General features: G+C 52.3%; 1 protein-coding gene across 1 annotated transcript in view; it reads left to right on the top strand.

The window, feature by feature from the left end:
• The first annotated feature begins 2,785 nt into the window (after positions 1–2,785).
• Positions 2,786–18,367, top strand: part of PPP2R2A (protein phosphatase 2 regulatory subunit Balpha) — a 37,463-nt gene continuing 21,881 nt past the window's right edge. Inside the window, exon 1 of the mRNA XM_073557141.1 lies at positions 2,786–2,979. Within this exon, the coding sequence (XP_073413242.1) occupies positions 2,973–2,979 (7 nt within the window). The 5' untranslated portion in view covers positions 2,786–2,972. The remainder of the gene's footprint in view (positions 2,980–18,367) is intronic.

The following is an 18,367-nucleotide window of genomic DNA, read 5'->3' as shown; positions in this document are numbered from 1 at the left end:
ATCATCTCCCCACAGCCCATCATCTCCTCATAGCCCATCATCTCCCCACAGCCCATCATCTCCTCATAGCCCATCATCTCCTCACAGCCCATCATCTCCCCACAGCCCATCATCTCCTCACAGCCCATCATCTCCTCACAGCCCATCATCTCCTCACAGCCCATCATCATCTCCTCACAGCCCATCATCTCCTCATAGCCCATCATCTCCCCACAGCCCATCATCTCCTCACAGCCCATCATCTCCTCACAGCCCATCATCATCTCCTCACAGCCCATCATCTCCTCACAGCCCATCATCATCTCCTCACAGCCCATCATCTCCTCATAGCCCATCATCTCCTCACAGCCCATCATCTCCTCACAGCCCATCATCATCTCCTCACAGCCCATCATCTCCTCATAGCCCATCATCTCCCCACAGCCCATCATCATCTCCTCACAGCCCATCATCTCCTCACAGCCCATCATCATCTCCTCACAGCTCATCATCTCCTCACAGCCCATCATCTCCCCACAGCCCATCATCTCCTCATAGCCCATCATCTCCCCACAGCCCATCATCTCCTCATAGCCCATCATCTCCTCACAGCCCATCATCTCCCCACAGCCCATCATCTCCTCATAGCCCATCATCTCCCCACAGCCCATCATCTCCTCACAGCCCATCATCATCTCCTCACAGCTCATCATCTCCTCACAGCCCATCATCTCCCCACAGCCCATCATCTCCTCACAGCCCATCATCTCCTCACAGCTCATCATCTCCTCACAGCCCATCATCTCCTCACAGCCATCATCTCCCCACAGCCTATCATCTCCTCACAGCCCATCATCTCCTCACAGCCCATCATCTCCTCACAGCCCATCATCTCCTCACAGCCCATCATCTCCCCACAGCCCATCATCTCCCCACAGCCCATCATCTCCCCACAGCCCATCATCTCCTCACAGCCATCATCATCTCCTCACAGCCCATCATCTCCTCACAGCCCATCATCTCCCCACAGCCCATCATCTCCCCACAGCCCATCATCTCCTCACAGCCCATCATCTCCTCACAGCCCATCATCTCCCCACAGCCCATCATCTCCTCACAGCCCATCATCTCCCCACAGCCCATCATCTCCTCACAGCACAGGCCATCATCTCCTCACAGCCCATCATCTCCCCACAGCCATCATCTCCTCACATCTGATCATCTCCCCACAGCCATCATCTCCTCACAGCCCATCATCTCCTCACAGCCCATCATCTCCTCACAGCCCATCATCTCCTCACAGCCCATCATCTCCTCACAGCCCATCATCTCCTCACAGCCCATCATCTCCTCACAGCACAGGCCATCATCTCCTCACAGCCATCATCTCCTCACAGCCCATCATCTCCTCATAGCTCATCATCTCCTCACAGCCCATCATCTCCTCACAGCCCATCATCTCCTCACAGCCCATCATCTCCTCAAGCACACGCCATCATCTCCTCACAGCACAGGCCATCATCTCCTCACAGCCCATCATCTCCTCACAGCCCATCATCTCCTCACAGCCCATCATCATCTCCTCACAGCTCATCATCTCCTCACAGCCCATCATCTCCCCACAGCCCATCATCTCCCCACAGCCCATCATCTCCTCACAGCCCATCATCTCCTCACAGCCCATCATCTCCTCACAGCCCATCATCTCCCCACAGCCCATCATCTCCTCACAGCCATCATCATCTCCTCACAGCCCATCATCTCCTCACAGCCCATCATCTCCCCACAGCCCATCATCTCCCCACAGCCCATCATCTCCTCACAGCCCATCATCTCCTCACAGCCCATCATCTCCCCACAGCCCATCATCTCCTCACAGCCCATCATCTCCCCACAGCCCATCATCTCCTCACAGCACAGGCCATCATCTCCTCACAGCCCATCATCTCCCCACAGGCCATCATCTCCTCACAGCCCATCATCTCCCCACAGGCCATCATCTCCTCACAGCCCATCATCTCCCCACAGCCCATCATCTCCCCACAGCCCATCATCTCCTCACAGCCCATCATCTCCCCACAGCCCATCATCTCCCCACAGGCCATCATCTCCCCACAGCCCATCATCTCCCCACAGCCCATCATCTCCCCACAGCCCATCATCTCCTCACAGCCCATCATCTCCCCACAGCCCATCATCTCCTCACAGCCCATCATCTCCTCACAGCCCATCATCTCCCCACAGCCCATCATCTCCCCACAGCCCATCATCTCCCCACAGCCCATCATCTCCCCACAGCCCATCATCTCCCCACAGCCATCATCTCCTCACAGCCCATCATCTCCCCACAGCCCATCATCTCCTCACAGCCCATCATCTCCTCACAGCCCATCATCTCCTCACAGCCCATCATCTCCCCACAGCCCATCATCTCCCCACAGGCCATCATCTCCCCACAGCCCATCATCTCCCCACAGCCCATCATCTCCCCACAGGCCATCATCTCCTCACAGCCCATCATCTCCCCACAGCCCATCATCTCCTCACAGCCCATCATCTCCTCACAGCCCATCATCTCCCCACAGCCCATCATCTCCCCACAGCCCATCATCTCCCCACAGCCCATCATCTCCCCACAGCCATCATCTCCTCACAGCCCATCATCTCCCCACAGCCCATCATCTCCTCACAGCCCATCATCTCCTCACAGCCCATCATCTCCTCACAGCCCATCATCTCCCCACAGCCCATCATCTCCCCACAGCCGGTCTCCCCCCTCTTCTTCCCGCTATGACGTATCTCCCGCCGTCACGCACGCCTTTTCCCCCGCCCCGCGCAGCCCCGCCCCCGGTCCTTGCCCAGTGACGTCACCGTGCTTGCGGCCTCCATCTTGAAGCCACGGCCTCAGAGTCCGGTCCTCCCGCCCCGGGCAGCGGCCTCCCCGGTATCCGCCTCCATCCGGAGCCCGGGACCAGCAGCGGCCAGGGGGCAGCATGGCGGGTGAGAGAGAAGCACAGGCTGGGGATAATGGCGGGGCAATGTGTGCCGGGAGGGCGAGAGTGAGGGAGCCGGGGATGTGTGTGTGACCGGCGGAGGGATGTGTGCAGCTGATAGGGGGTCTCCTGTGCAGTGAGGGGGGTCTCCTGTGCAGTGAGGGGGGGTCTCCTGTGCAGTGAGGGGGGTCTCCTGTGCAGTGAGGGGGGTCTCCTGTGCAGTGAGGGGGGGTCTCCTGTGCAGTGAGGGGGGGTCTCCTGTGCAGTGAGGGGGGATCTTCTGTGCAGTGAGGGGGGTCTCCTGTGCAGTGAGGGGGTCTCCTGTGCAGTGAGGGGGTCTCCTGTGCAGTGAGGGGGGGTCTCCTGTGCAGTGAGGGGGGATCTTCTGTGCAGTGAGGGGGGATCTTCTGTGCAGTGAGGGGGGATCTTCTGTGCAGTGAGGGGGTCTCCTGTGCAGTGAGGGGGGTCTCCTGTGCAGTGAGGGGGGGTCTCCTGTGCAGTGAGGGGGGATCTTCTGTGCAGTGAGGGGGGTCTCCTGTGCAGTGAGGGGGTCTCCTGTGCAGTGAGGGGGTCTCCTGTGCAGTGAGGGGGGGTCTCCTGTGCAGTGAGGGGGGGATCTTCTGTGCAGTGAGGGGGGATCTTCTGTGCAGTGAGGGGGGATCTTCTGTGCAGTGAGGGGGGTCTCCTGTGCAGTGAGGGGGGGTCTCCTGTGCAGTGAGGGGGGGTCTCCTGTGCAGTGAGGGGGGGTCTCCTGTGCAGTGAGGGGGGGTCTCCTGTGCAGTGAGGGGGGGTCTCCTGTGCAGTGAGGGGGGGTCTCCTGTGCAGTGAGGGGGGGTCTCCTGTGCAGTGAGGGGGGGGGTCTCCTGTGCAGTGAGGGGGGGGGGGGGTCTCCTGTGCAGTGAGGGGGGGGGGGGTCTCCTGTGCATGGAGGGGGGGGGGGTCTCCTGTGCATGGAGGGGGGGGGGGTCTCCTGTGCATGGAGGGGGGGGGGGTCTCCTGTGCAGTGAGGGGGGGGGTCTCCTGTGCATGGAGGGGGGGGGGGGTCTCCTGTGCATGGAGGGGGGGGTCTCCTGTGCATGGAGGGGGGGGGGTCTCCTGTGCAGGGAGGGGGGGGGGGGTCTCCTGTGCAGTGAGGGGGGGGGGGTCTCCTGTGCAGTGAGGGGGGGGGGTCTCCTGTGCAGTGAGGGGGTCTCCTGTGCAGGGGTCGTGGATGTGTTTGTATATATTCTATCATCTTTGTGTACTGTCCATATATATCGTAGCTGTGCTGCACCGTGGTAAATATATATTCACACCTGTACATTCACAATGCGCACGCGTGTATATATACGCTCATATATGCATGTTCATACAAGTACATCTACCAGTCATACATGTCAGTGCAGTGTGTTTATACATGTATATCTCTCACTGCATGTATGTACAGTGCACACACACACACGCTGGGTCGTGTAATGCCGTGTACACACAATCTCACACACAGAGTGTATATATATATGCACATCACACCAGCCATGTCTGTAACCTGTGATCCTCCCGGCATCTGAGGCGCTCCTTCTGATTAGTCGACCTGGCATGATGACGGCACAAGGCCACAGTTACAGAGGGTCGCGTTGGCCAGGAGACTGGGGGTGCTGCATATTTCTGCGCACTATTTTAGTGTGTGTGTGGTGTACACCATCCATACACGCAGGACAGATAAATTGCACGTGTATTTAGTTACATGTTATGTGCATAAAAATATTACATGAGTATTGTCATTATGGTTCTGTGTATACACATATATGGACATACCGGACAGGTGTGTCTCTGGAGGCATCTCATCGCCCGTTCCCTGTGAGTGACAGGTCTCTCCCTGCATGCTTGTATATGGAGATACATGTCAGTCATTGGCAGCGGGCGGAGACAAGCTGCCAGGGACCCACCTTGCTCACGGTTAGGACAGCATGTGTCCACTGTCAGGTTCCCTTTAAATATATTACGTGTCACTATAGAGTTCTGTGTATATACACACAGTATATGTCTTTTTTTTTTAGGTGTGAGCATCCATGGCCTGAACTATATGGCTGTGTATGTATACTTAATGTATCTGTAATATGTAGGTTTGTATGCATACATACATAAGTGTCCTGTGTTTGTATGGGTGTGTATATATGTGTACTGTATGGGGGTGTATACAGTATACATCCTAAACCTGTACTGTCTGGGGGTGTATACATCCTATATCTGAGGTGTATACAGTGTACATCCATCTGGACTGTATGGTGGTGTATACAGTATGCATCCTATATCTGGACTGTATGGGGGGGTGTATACAGTATGCATCCTAGATCTGTACTGTCTGGGGTGTTTATATCCTATATCTGTGCTGTATGGATGTGTATACAGTATGCATCCTAGATCTGTGCTGTATGGGGGTGTATAAAGAATACATCCTATAGCCGTACTGTATGGGGGCGTATGCAGTATACGTCCTACGTCTGTGCTGTATGGGGGTGTATGCAGTATAGGTCCTGGGTCTGTACTGTATGGGGGCGTATGCAGTATAGGTCCTGGGTCTGTACTGTATGGGGGGCGTATGCAGTGCACGTCCTGGGTCTGTACTGTATGGGGGCGTATGCAGTGCACGTCCTGGGTCTGTACTGTATGGGGGGCGTATGCAGTGCACGTCCTGGGTCTGTACTGTATGGGGGGCGTATGCAGTGCACGTCCTGGGTCTGTACTGTATGGGGGCGTATGCAGTGCACGTCCTGGGTCTGTACTGTATGGGGGGGCGTATACAGTGCACGTCCTGGGTCTGTACTGTATGGGGGCGTATGCAGTATACGTCCTACGCCTGTGCTGTATGGGGGTGTATGCAGTATAGGTCCTGGGTCTGTACTGTATGGGGGCGTATGCAGTATAGGTCCTGGGTCTGTACTGTATGGGGGGCGTATGCAGTGCACGTCCTGGGTCTGTACTGTATGGGGGGGCGTATGCAGTGTACGTCCTGGGTCTGTACTGTATGGGGGGCGTATGCAGTGTACGTCCTGGGTCTGTACTGTATGGGGGGCGTATGCAGTGTACGTCCTGGGTCTGTACTGTATGGGGGCGTATGCAGTGTACGTCCTGGGTCTGTACTGTATGGGGGGGCGTATGCAGTGCACGTCCTGGGTCTGTACTGTATGGGGGCGTATGCAGTATAGGTCCTGGGTCTGTACTGTATGGGGGCGTATGCAGTATACGTCCTACGCCTGTGCTGTATGGGGGTGTATGCAGTATAGGTCCTGGGTCTGTACTGTATGGGGGCGTATGCAGTATAGGTCCTGGGTCTGTACTGTATGGGGGGCGTATGCAGTGCACGTCCTGGGTCTGTACTGTATGGGGGGCGTATGCAGTGCACGTCCTGGGTCTGTACTGTATGGGGGCGTATGCAGTATACGTCCTACGCCTGTGCTGTATGGGGGTGTATGCAGTATAGGTCCTGGGTCTGTACTGTATGGGGGCGTATGCAGTATAGGTCCTGGGTCTGTACTGTATGGGGGGCGTATGCAGTGCACGTCCTGGGTCTGTACTGTATGGGGGGGCGTATGCAGTGTACGTCCTGGGTCTGTACTGTATGGGGGCGTATGCAGTATAGGTCCTGGGTCTGTACTGTATGGGGGCGTATGCAGTATACGTCCTACGCCTGTGCTGTATGGGGGTGTATGCAGTATAGGTCCTGGGTCTGTACTGTATGGGGGCGTATGCAGTATAGGTCCTGGGTCTGTACTGTATGGGGGGCGTATGCAGTGCACGTCCTGGGTCTGTACTGTATGGGGGGCGTATGCAGTGCACGTCCTGGGTCTGTACTGTATGGGGGCGTATGCAGTATACGTCCTACGCCTGTGCTGTATGGGGGTGTATGCAGTATAGGTCCTGGGTCTGTACTGTATGGGGGCGTATGCAGTATAGGTCCTGGGTCTGTACTGTATGGGGGGCGTATGCAGTGCACGTCCTGGGTCTGTACTGTATGGGGGGGCGTATGCAGTGTACGTCCTGGGTCTGTACTGTATGGGGGCGTATGCAGTATACGTCCTACGCCTGTGCTGTATGGGGGTGTATGCAGTATAGGTCCTGGGTCTGTACTGTATGGGGGCGTATGCAGTATAGGTCCTGGGTCTGTACTGTATGGGGGCGTATGCAGTGCACGTCCTGGGTCTGTACTGTATGGGGGGGCGTATGCAGTGCACGTCCTGGGTCTGTACTGTATGGGGGCGTATGCAGTATACGTCCTACGCCTGTGCTGTATGGGGGCGTATGCAGTATACGTCCTACGCCTGTGCTGTATGGGGGTGTATGCAGTATAGGTCCTGGGTCTGTACTGTATGGGGGGGGCGTATGCAGTATAGGTCCTGGGTCTGTACTGTATGGGGGGGCGTATGCAGTGCACGTCCTGGGTCTGTACTGTATGGGGGGGCGTATGCAGTGTACGTCCTGGGTCTGTACTGTATGGGGGGCGTATGCAGTGTACGTCCTGGGTCTGTACTGTATGGGGGGCGTATGCAGTGTACGTCCTGGGTCTGTACTGTATGGGGGCGTATGCAGTGTACGTCCTGGGTCTGTACTGTATGGGGGGGCGTATGCAGTGCACGTCCTGGGTCTGTACTGTATGGGGGCGTATGCAGTATAGGTCCTGGGTCTGTACTGTATGGGGGCGTATGCAGTATACGTCCTACGCCTGTGCTGTATGGGGGTGTATGCAGTATAGGTCCTGGGTCTGTACTGTATGGGGGCGTATGCAGTATAGGTCCTGGGTCTGTACTGTATGGGGGGCGTATGCAGTGCACGTCCTGGGTCTGTACTGTATGGGGGCGTATGCAGTATAGGTCCTGGGTCTGTACTGTATGGGGGGCGTATGCAGTGCACGTCCTGGGTCTGTACTGTATGGGGGGGCGTATGCAGTGCACGTCCTGGGTCTGTACTGTATGGGGGCGTATGCAGTATAGGTCCTGGGTCTGTACTGTATGGGGGCGTATGCAGTATAGGTCCTGGGTCTGTACTGTATGGGGGCGTATGCAGTATACGTCCTACGCCTGTGCTGTATGGGGGTGTATGCAGTATAGGTCCTGGGTCTGTACTGTATGGGGGCGTATGCAGTATAGATCCTGGGTCTGTACTGTATGGGGGGCGTATGCAGTGCACGTCCTGGGTCTGTACTGTATGGGGGCGTATGCAGTATACAGTGCCTACAAGTAGTATTCAACCCCCTGCAGATTTAGCAGGTTTACACATTCGGAATTAACTTGGCATTGTGACATTTGGACTGTAGATCAGCCTGGAAGTGTGAAATGCACTGCAGCAAAAAAGAATGTTATTTCTTTGTTTAATTTTTTTTTAAATTGTGAAAAGTTTATTCAGAGGGTCATTTATTATTCAACCCCTCAAACCACCAGAATTCTGTTTGGTTCCCCTAAAGTATTAAGAAGTATTTCAGGCACAAAGAACAATGAGCTTCACATGTTTGGATTAATTATCTCTTTTTCCAGCCTTTTCTGACTATTTAAGACCCTCCCCAAACTTGTGAACAGCACTCATACATGGTCAACATGGGAAAGACAAAGGAGCATTCCAAGGCCATCAGAGACAAGATCGTGGAGGGTCACAAGGCTGGCAAGGGGTACAAAACCCTTTCCAAGGAGTTGGGCCTACCTGTCTCCACTGTTGGGAGCATCATCCGGAAGTGGAAGGCTTATGGAACTTCTGTTAGCCTTCCACGGCCTGGACAGCCTTTGAAAGTTTCCTCCCAGGCCGAGGCCAGGCTTGTCCGAAGAGTCAAGGCTAACCCAAGGACAACAAGGAAGGAGCTCCGGGAAGATCTCATGGCAGTGGGGACATTGGTTTCAGTCAATACCATAAGTAACGTACTCCACCGCAATGGTCTCCGTTCCAGACGAGCCTGTAAGGTACCTTTACTTTCAAGGCGTCATGTCAAGGCTCGTCTACAGTTTGCTCATGATCACTTGGAGGACTCAGACAGACTGGTTCAAGGTTCTCTGGTCTGATGAGACCAAGATCGAGATCTTTGGTGCCAACCACACACGTGACGTTTGGAGACTGGATGGCACTGCATACGACCCCAAGAATACCATCCCTACAGTCAAGCATGGTGGTGGCAGCATCATGCTGTGGGGCTGTTTCTCAGCCAAGGGGCCTGGCCATCTGGTCCGCATCCATGGGAAGATGGATAGCACGACCTACCTGGAGATTTTGGCCAAGAACCTCCGCTCCTCCATCAAGGATCTTAAGATGGGTCGTCATTTCATCTTCCAACAAGACAACGACCCAAAGCACACAGCCAAGAAAACCAAGGCCTGGTTCAAGAGGCAAAAAATCAAGGTGTTGGAGTGGCCTAGTCAGTCTCCTGACCTTAACCCAATTGAAAACTTGTGGAAGGAGCTCAAGATTAAAGTCCACATGAGACACCCAAAGAACCTAGATAACTTGGAGAAGATCTGCATGGAGGAGTGGGCCAAGATAACTCCAGAGACCTGTGCCGGTCTGATCAGGTCTTATAAAAGACGATTATTAGCTGTAATTGCAAACAAGGGTTATTCCACAAAATATTAAACCTAGGGGTTGAATAATAATTGACCCACACTTTTATGTTTAAAATTTATTAAAATTTAACTGAGCAACATAACTTTTTGGTTTGTAAGATTTATGCATCTGTTAATAAATCCTGCTCTTGTGTGAAGTTTGAAGGCTCTAACTTATTTGCATCTTATCAAACCTGCTAAATCTGCAGGGGGTTGAATACTACTTGTAGGCACTGTAGGTCCTGGGTCTGTACTGTATGGGGGGGCGTATGCAGTATAGGTCCTGGGTCTGTACTGTATGGGGGGGGCGTATGCAGTATAGGTCCTGGGTCTGTACTGTATGGGGGGGGCGTATGCAGTATAGGTCCTGGGTCTGTACTGTATGGGGGGGGCGTATGCAGTGTAGGTCCTGGGTCTGTACTGTATGGGGGGGGGGGCGTATGCAGTATAGGTCCTGGGTCTGTACTGTATGGGGGGCGTATGCAGTGTGCGTCCTGGGTCTGTACTGTATGGGGGGCGTATGCAGTGCGCGTCCTGGGTCTGTACTGTATGGGGGGCATATGCAGTGCACGTCCTGGGTCTGTACTGTATGGGGGGCGTATGCAGTGTACGTCCTGGGTCTGTACTGTATGGGGGCGTATGCAGTGTACGTCCTGGGTCTGTACTGTATGGGGGGCGTATGCAGTGTGCGTCCTGGGTCTGTACTGTATGGGGGGCGTATTTAGTGCGCGTCCTGGGTCTGTACTGTATGGGGGGCGTATTTAGTGCGCGTCCTGGGTCTGTACTGTATGGGGGGCGTATGCAGTGCGCGTCCTGGGTCTGTACTGTATGGGGGGCGTATGCAGTGTGCGTCCTGGGTCTGTACTGTATGGGGGGCGTATGCAGTGCGCGTCCTGGGTCTGTACTGTATGGGGGGCGTATGCAGTGCGCGTCCTGGGTCTGTACTGTATGGGGGGCGTATGCAGTGTACGTCCTGGGTCTGTACTGTATGGGGGCGTATGCAGTATAGGTCCTGGGTCTGTACTGTATGGGGGGCGTATGCAGTGTACGTCCTGGGTCTGTACTGTATGGGGGGCGTATGCAGTGTACTTCCTGGGTCTGTATGGTGTCGCACTGTATGGGGGCGTATGCAGTGTACGTCCTGGGTCTGTACTGTATGGGGCCGTATGCAGTGTACGTCCTGGGTTTGTACTGTATGGGGCCGTATGCAGTGTACGTCCTGGGTCTGTACTGTATGGGGGCGTATGCAGTGTACGTCCTGGGTCTGTACTGTATGGGGGCGTATGCAGTATAGGTCCTGGGTCTGTACTGTATGGGGGGCGTATGCAGTGTACGTCCTGGGTCTGTACTGTATGGGGGGCGTATGCAGTGTACTTCCTGGGTCTGTATGGTGTCGCACTGTATGGGGGCGTATGCAGTGTACGTCCTGGGTCTGTACTGTATGGGGGCATATGCAGTGTACGTCCTGGGTCTGTACTGTATGGGGGCGTATGCAGTGTACGTCCTGGGTCTGTACTGTATGGGGGCGTATGCAGTGTGCGTCCTGGGTCTGTACTGTATGGGGGGCGTATGCAGTGTGCGTCCTGGGTCTGTACTGTATGGGGGGGCGTATGCAGTGCGCGTCCTGGGTCTGTACTGTATGGGGGCGTATGCAGTGCGCGTCCTGGGTCTGTACTGTATGGGGGCGTATGCAGTGTGCGTCCTGGGTCTGTACTGTCTGGGGGCGTATGCAGTGTGCGTCCTGGGTCTGTACTGTATGGGGGCGTATGCAGTGTACGTCCTGGGTCTGTACTGTATGGGGGCGTATGCAGTGTGCGTCCTGGGTCTGTTCTGTATGGGGGGCGTATGCAGTGTGCGTCCTGGGTCTGTACTGTATGGGGGGCGTATGCAGTGTGCGTCCTGGGTCTGTACTGTATGGGGGGCGTATGCAGTGTACTTCCTGGGTCTGTATGGTGTCGCACTGTATGGGGGGTGTATACAGCACATGTCCTGTATGTATATAATATGTATAATTAAGCTCCATATCTCTGCTGCCTTTTTTTGTCTTATATAAGGTGTCCCTATTATACAAGTGCAGTACTATTCCTTGGTGTCAGGACCACTGTTCTTTTTTCTGCCCCCTGAAAGGCTCGGTGTTGGATTATTGTAGTTGCGCCATCGCCTGCTGTGCTGTGCCTTTTTTCTCTTAATTTTTCTGTACATACTGCCAGTGCGCAAACCATAGATAAGGTTAAAACATGGCTGCTTTCTATTATAAATAGTGATGAGCGCGTATTCTCGTTGCTCTAGTTTTCCCGAGCATGATCGGGTGTACGCTGAGTGTTTTGGCGTTCTCGGAGACTTAGTGTTTGTCGATATAGCTGCATGATTTGCGACTGCTGGACAGGCTGAATACATGCGGGGATTGCCTGTTAGGAATTCCACACATGTATTCAGCCTGTCTAGCAGCCACAAATCATGCAGCTGTATTGACAAACACTAAGGCTTTGTGCCCATGTTGCGTTTTTTTAGCGTTTCCGCCGTATTTTTGCGGCCGCAGAAACACTTAAAAACACATCCCCATGCAATCCTATGGGATTCCGCAGTTGCTGTGTCAATGCTGCGGATTTTACCGCTGCGGAATCGCATAACAGTAAAATCCGCAGCATGTCCATTATTTCTGCGGAAACATGGCGATTCCACACCCATGGGATTGCATTGAAACGCTCACTTTACGCATGTGACTGTACCCACCATGCGTGAAGTGAGCGCTTCATGTGTGGATGGTACCCAGGGTCGGAAGGACAGGAGACTCTCCTCCATGCCTTGGCTACCAAATCCCTGTAAAAATTAGAATTAAATTAAAAAATAGGGATATACTCACCTTCTGTCGGCCCCCAGAGTCCTCCCGGTCTTCTTTGGTGCTGGCGGCAACTTCCATTCCCAGGGATGCATTGCGCGAATGACCTTTGATGACATAGCGGCCTCGCGTGATGCTACGTCATCAGAGGTCATTGTCACAAGGAATCCCTGGGAATGGAAGTTGCCGCCAGCGCCAGTGACGACCGGGAGGACTCTGGGGGCCGACAGAAGGTGAGTATAGCTCTGCATTCAACGCTGCTATTCCTGATCGTGGCCACATAACCTAAGAGAAGGAAACGGGATTCAAAAAAGTAAAAAAAGCAAATCCTCTCTTCCCGGCAGCAGTGACGTCGCGTACATCCATGTGACAACTGCAGCCAATCACTGGCCTCATTAACTGTAGCATGATGTAAACTGCGACCAGTAGGGGATTTACCAGATTACTCTCCAGCAGAGACAGCGCCACTTATGTATTCAGATTGTGTGTGGTATTGCATTTCTGCCTCCTTCACTTCAATGAAGCTGAGCTGCTCTTATCGCTGCTTTGAAAATCCTTAACATCCCCTTTAAGAACGCCACAATTAAACCACGTGTGGGTGTTCAGATGGCCGCTGCATTCACACACATCCACCGCCCTGGCATTAACTCTCCACACTCCATCCATATTGGCCCCTCGCTCCTTTCCTCTCCTATGTATAGCACTCATGCTCTTTTCACATTGTTAAATTGCACAGATCCAGCCAGTCCCACCATTCAACACCAGAGACGCTCTCACAAATCACTTAACCATCTGCTCACTCTTTCTATCCTCCTTCTCCTAGTTGCAGGAGACATTGCTCCCATCCCTGGTCCCCCATGTTATAGAAAGTCAAACCCCCCCACTGCTACACTCAGAAACCCCTCTAATCTTATTAATATTCCCTGCATGCCATCTGTCTCTCTTAATTGTGCACTTTGGAATTCTCGCTCAGTGTGTAACAAACTCTCCTTCATTCATGACTTCTTCCTTTCTAATTCTCTTAACCTTCTGGCTCTTACTGAAACCTTGATCCAGCAGTCAGATACTACCGCTGCTGCTGCTCTTTCATACGGGGGGCTACACTTCTCTCATACCCCAAGATCAGACAATAGAGCTGGTGGAGGCGTTGGTCTGCTCCTATCACCAAAATGTACCTTTCAGGTTATCCCTCAACTACCCTCACTTGTCTTCCCTTCTTTTGAGGTCCATGCCGTCAGACTCTACACCCCCTTCTCCATGCGAGTGGCGGTGGTATATCGTCCTCCCGGCCCCTCCCATCAGTTCCTGGATCATTTTGCCACTTGGCTTCCACATTTTCTCTCCTGTGACATCCCTACCCTCATCATGGGAGATTTCAACATCCCCATTGCTCTTCCCCTCTCCCCATCTGCTACTCACCTTTTATCTCTAACCTCCTCATTTGGCCTTTCGCAGCTTACTAATTCTCCAACGCATGAAGACGGAAACTCCCTCGACTTGGTCTTCTCTCGGCTTTGTGCAGTGGATGATTTTGCAAACTCCCCTCTCCCGCTCTCTGACCACAATCTTCTTTCATTCTCTATAAAGAACTGCCAGGCTGCTCAGGTCACCCCCACTGTCCAGACTTATAGAAACACACAGGCCATTAACACCCAGAAACTTCTGAAGAACTTGCAGTCTTCATTGGCCCCTATCTCCTCCCTCTCATGTCCTGATTCTGCTTTGAAGCATTACAATGAAACACTTCAAACTGCCCTGGATGAATTTGCACCCCCTATAAATAGAACACCACAACGCAGACGGCGACAACCCTGGCACACGGTGCAAACACGTTTCCTGCAGCGGTGCTCCAGGTGCGCCGAACGTCTGTGGAGAAAATCCAATCTACACGAAGATTTCATCCATTTTAAGTTTATGCTTAGAACATACAACACTGCCCTTCACCTCTCCAAACAAACCTATTTCAACACCCTCATCATCTCACTGTCCAATAACCCGAAACGTCTCTTTGACACTTTTCATTCTCTACTCAATCCAAGAGTACAGGCCCCAACCACTGAGCTCCGAGCTGACGATCTGGCCAATTACTTCAAAGAAAAAATTGACCAGATCCGACAGGAAATTATCTCCAAATCCCCTCATACCATGCACTGTCCTCCCTCCCCCACTGCATCTAACTCACTCTCTGATTTTGAACCAGTCACAGAAGAAGTAGTAAGCAGGCTCCTTGCATCTTCTCGCCCAACTACTTGCACCAGTGACCCATTTCCGTCACATCTCCTCCAGTCCCTTTCCCCTGCTGTCACCCCTCACCTAACTAAAATATTTAACCTCTCTCTCTCTTCTGGTATTTTTCCCTCCTCATTTAAGCATGCCATCATACATCCACTACTTAAAAAACCATCCCTCGACCAAAATTGTGCCGCTAACTATAGACCTGTCTCTAATCTTCCCTTCATCTCTAAACTCCTGGAATGCCTGGTCCACTCCCGTCTTATCCGCTATCTCTCAGAAAACTCTGTTCTCGACCCTCTCCAATCCGGTTTCCGCTCTTTACACTCCACTGAAACTGCCCTCACTAAAGTCTCTAATGATCTGCTAACAGCTAAATCAAATGGTCATTACTCCATGCTAATTCTCCTGGATCTCTCTGCAGCATTCGACACTGTGGATCATCAGCTCCTCCTCACTATGCTCCATTCCATTGGCCTCAAGGACACCGTTCTCTCCTGGTTCTCCTCCTATCTCTCCGACCGCTCCTTTACTGTTTCTTTTGCCGGTTCCTCCTCCTCTCACCTTCCTCTTACTGTTGGGGTTCCTCAAGGATCGGTTCTAGGCCCCCTCCTCTTCTCCTTGTACACTGCCCCTATTGGTCAAACAATCAGTAGATTTGGTTTCCAGTACCATCTCTATGCTGATGACACCCAATTATACGCTTCTTCTCCTGACATCACGCCAGCCTTTCTAGAAAACACTGGCGATTGTCTAAACGCTGTGTCTAATATCATGTCCTCACTATATCTGAAACTGAACCTATCAAAGACTGAACTCCTTGTGTTTCCTCCCGCTACTAATGTACCTACACCCGACATTGCCATTTCCGTCTGTGGTTCCACTATTACTCCCCAGCAACATGCCCGCTGTCTTGGGGTCATACTTGATTCCGAGCTTTCCTTTGCCCCCCACATTCGATCACTGGCTCGCTCTTGTCATCTGCACCTCAAAAACATTTCTAGAATTCGACCTTTTCTTACTTTTGACTCTGCAAAAACTCTTACTGTTTCTCTTATTCATTCTCGTCTCGACTATTGTAACTCTCTTCTAATCGGTCTCCCTCTTACAAAACTCTCCCCTCTCCAATCTGTCTTGAATGCTGCAGCCAGGATCATATTCCTCACCAATCATTACACCGATGCCTCTACCTTGTGCCAGTCATTACACTGGCTACCCATCCACTCCAGAATTCAGTATAAACTTATTACCCTCACCCACAAAGCCCTCCATGGCTCAGCACCACCCTACATCTCCTCCCTTGTTTCAGTATACCACCCTACCCGCGCCCTCCGTTCTGCTGATGACCTGAGGTTAGTATCCTCAATAGTCAGAACCTTCCACTCCCGTCTCCAAGACTTTACACGTGCCGCGCCAATTCTTTGGAATGCACTTCCCAGGTCAATACGATTAGTCCCCAGTCCCCACAATTTTAAGCGTGTCCTGAAAACGCATTTATTCAGACTGGCCTATCGCCTCAACACATTAACCTAACCTATCCCTGTGTGGCAGAGCCAAAAATTTTACCATAACCAGGTTCCCAGCATCATGTTCCCACATGCTTTATGCATCCATTAGCCCTCTGTGTCTGTACTGTTACACACTTAACATTATGGCTGGTCCATACAATCAGGGCAACTGTTACCACCCACCTTTCGTGTCTACCTCTTTCCTCATAGACTGTAAGCTTGCGAGCAGGGCCCTCACTCCTCTTGGTATTTGTTATAATCTACTGTATGTGATTATTGTTATGCTGTAATGTCTATTGTCTGTACAAATCCCCTCTGAAATGTAAAGTGCTGCGGAATATGTCGGCGCTATAAAAATAAAATTTATTATTATTATTATTATGGCTTCAAACCACACGTCCCAGCAGTCTGTACCCCAGTAGTTAGTAGAGAGAAGTAAGAAGAAATGTTTGCATCTTTCATGTTTCTCAGGAGTTGTTGTTCCAGATGGTTTATAGGCCATCGCTCCCATTATCCTCACATCTCGCCTCTTGTATGTGTGGTTTATCCGCACGGCTCCTGGGCTCTGCACAGCTCTGACCGGTCCGTGGTTTATAAGACCATGTGTCCTCTGTATGGCTCCAAGTCATAGAGAAACTGAAAGTCCGTTCCATTGAGCAATGCAGTCATATAGAGCATACTGCATAGGGCTCTGCTCTGCTACATCCTAGTCTCCACAGGACAAAAGCAAACGTTACAGTCTAGCCAGACAAAATAACAATAGTGCGCATCAGGCTCATGAATGTGTTTTAGTAGCCAAATGATATATTTTTATCTTCAAATTTAAGGAAAGTGTCCTTTAGACTGTGGACTCATGGGCTGGTGGAGGCGTTTCTGCTAGACTGTGGACTGACGGGTCGGCGGAGATGTTTCTGCTAGACTATGGACTGACGGGTCGGCGGAGACGTTTCTGCTAGACTGGACTGACGGGTCGGCGGAGATGTTTCTGCTAGACTGTGGACTGGCGGGTCGACGGACACGTTTCTGCTAGACTGGACTGGCGTGTCGGCGGAGACATTTCTGCTAGACCGTGGACTGGCAGGTCGGCGGAGATGTTTTTGCTAGACACTGGACTGTCGGGTCGGCGGAGACGTTTTTGCTAGACACTGGACTGTCGGGTCGGCGGAGACGTTTCTGCTAGACACTGGACTGGCTGGTCGGCGGAGACCTTTCTGCTAGACTGTGGACTGGCGGGACGGCAGAGACGTTTCTGCTAGACTGTGGACTGGCGGGACGGCGGAGACGTTTCTGCTAGACTGTGGACTGGCGGGACGGCGGAGACGTTTCTGCTAGACTGTGGACTGGCGGGACGGCGGAGACGTTTCTGCTAGACTGTGGACTGGCGGGACGGCGGAGACGTTTCTGCTAGACTGTGGACTGGCGGGACGGCGGAGACGTTTCTGCTAGACTGTGGACTGGCGGGACGGCGGAGACGTTTCTGCTAGACTGTGGACTGGCGGGACGGCGGAGACGTTTCTGCTAGACTGTGGACTGGCGGGACGGCGGAGACGTTTCTGCTAGACTGTGGACTGGAGGGTCGGCGGAGACGTTTCTGCTGGACTGTGGACTGGCGGGTCGGCGGAGACGTTTCTGCTGGACTGTGGACTGGCGGGTCGGCGGAGACGTTTCTGCTGGACTGTGGACTGGCGGGTCGGCGGAGACCTTCTTTATCTTCTTTATTTTTTTTATATAGCGCTAACATATCCGCAGCGCTTTACAATTTGCACACATTATCATCACTGTCCCCAATGGGGCTCACAATCTAAATTCCCTCTCAGTATGTCTTTGGAATGTGGGAGGAAACCCACGCAAACACGGGGAGAACATACAAACTCCTTGCAGATGTTGTCCTTGGGGGATTCAAACCCAAATCTTGATATTTATTAAAAAAAAAGTCTACCATTGAGGAAGTTTTTACGTGTCTAGTATAACGATGAACTTTTTGATTAGGCAAACTTAAAGGGGTTGTCCCACAAACAATTTCAATTAATAGATCTAAGAATAAAATGTTGGAATAATGTGTTATGTAAGAGCAGTATAAAGCATAAGGCCCAATTGCCTAATTTAAATATCTAATAAAGGATTAAAAAGTTTAGTAATACAGATAAAAAATATTATGCAAACAAAAATGCCTCCAATCGCAATGATACCCCCCACAGTGAATTTCTTCACAGTACCCTACTGATGACCCTACTGTACCCCCCTCAATTCCCCTGACAA

This window comes from Dendrobates tinctorius, unplaced genomic scaffold, assembly GCF_039654945.1.
Source record: "Dendrobates tinctorius isolate UK_male_01 unplaced genomic scaffold, ASM3965494v1 ptg000245l, whole genome shotgun sequence".
NCBI classification, from domain to species: Eukaryota; Metazoa; Chordata; class Amphibia; order Anura; family Dendrobatidae; genus Dendrobates; species Dendrobates tinctorius.
Note: the sequence above shows the minus strand (reverse complement) of the source record. Positions and strands in the feature narration are given on the sequence as shown.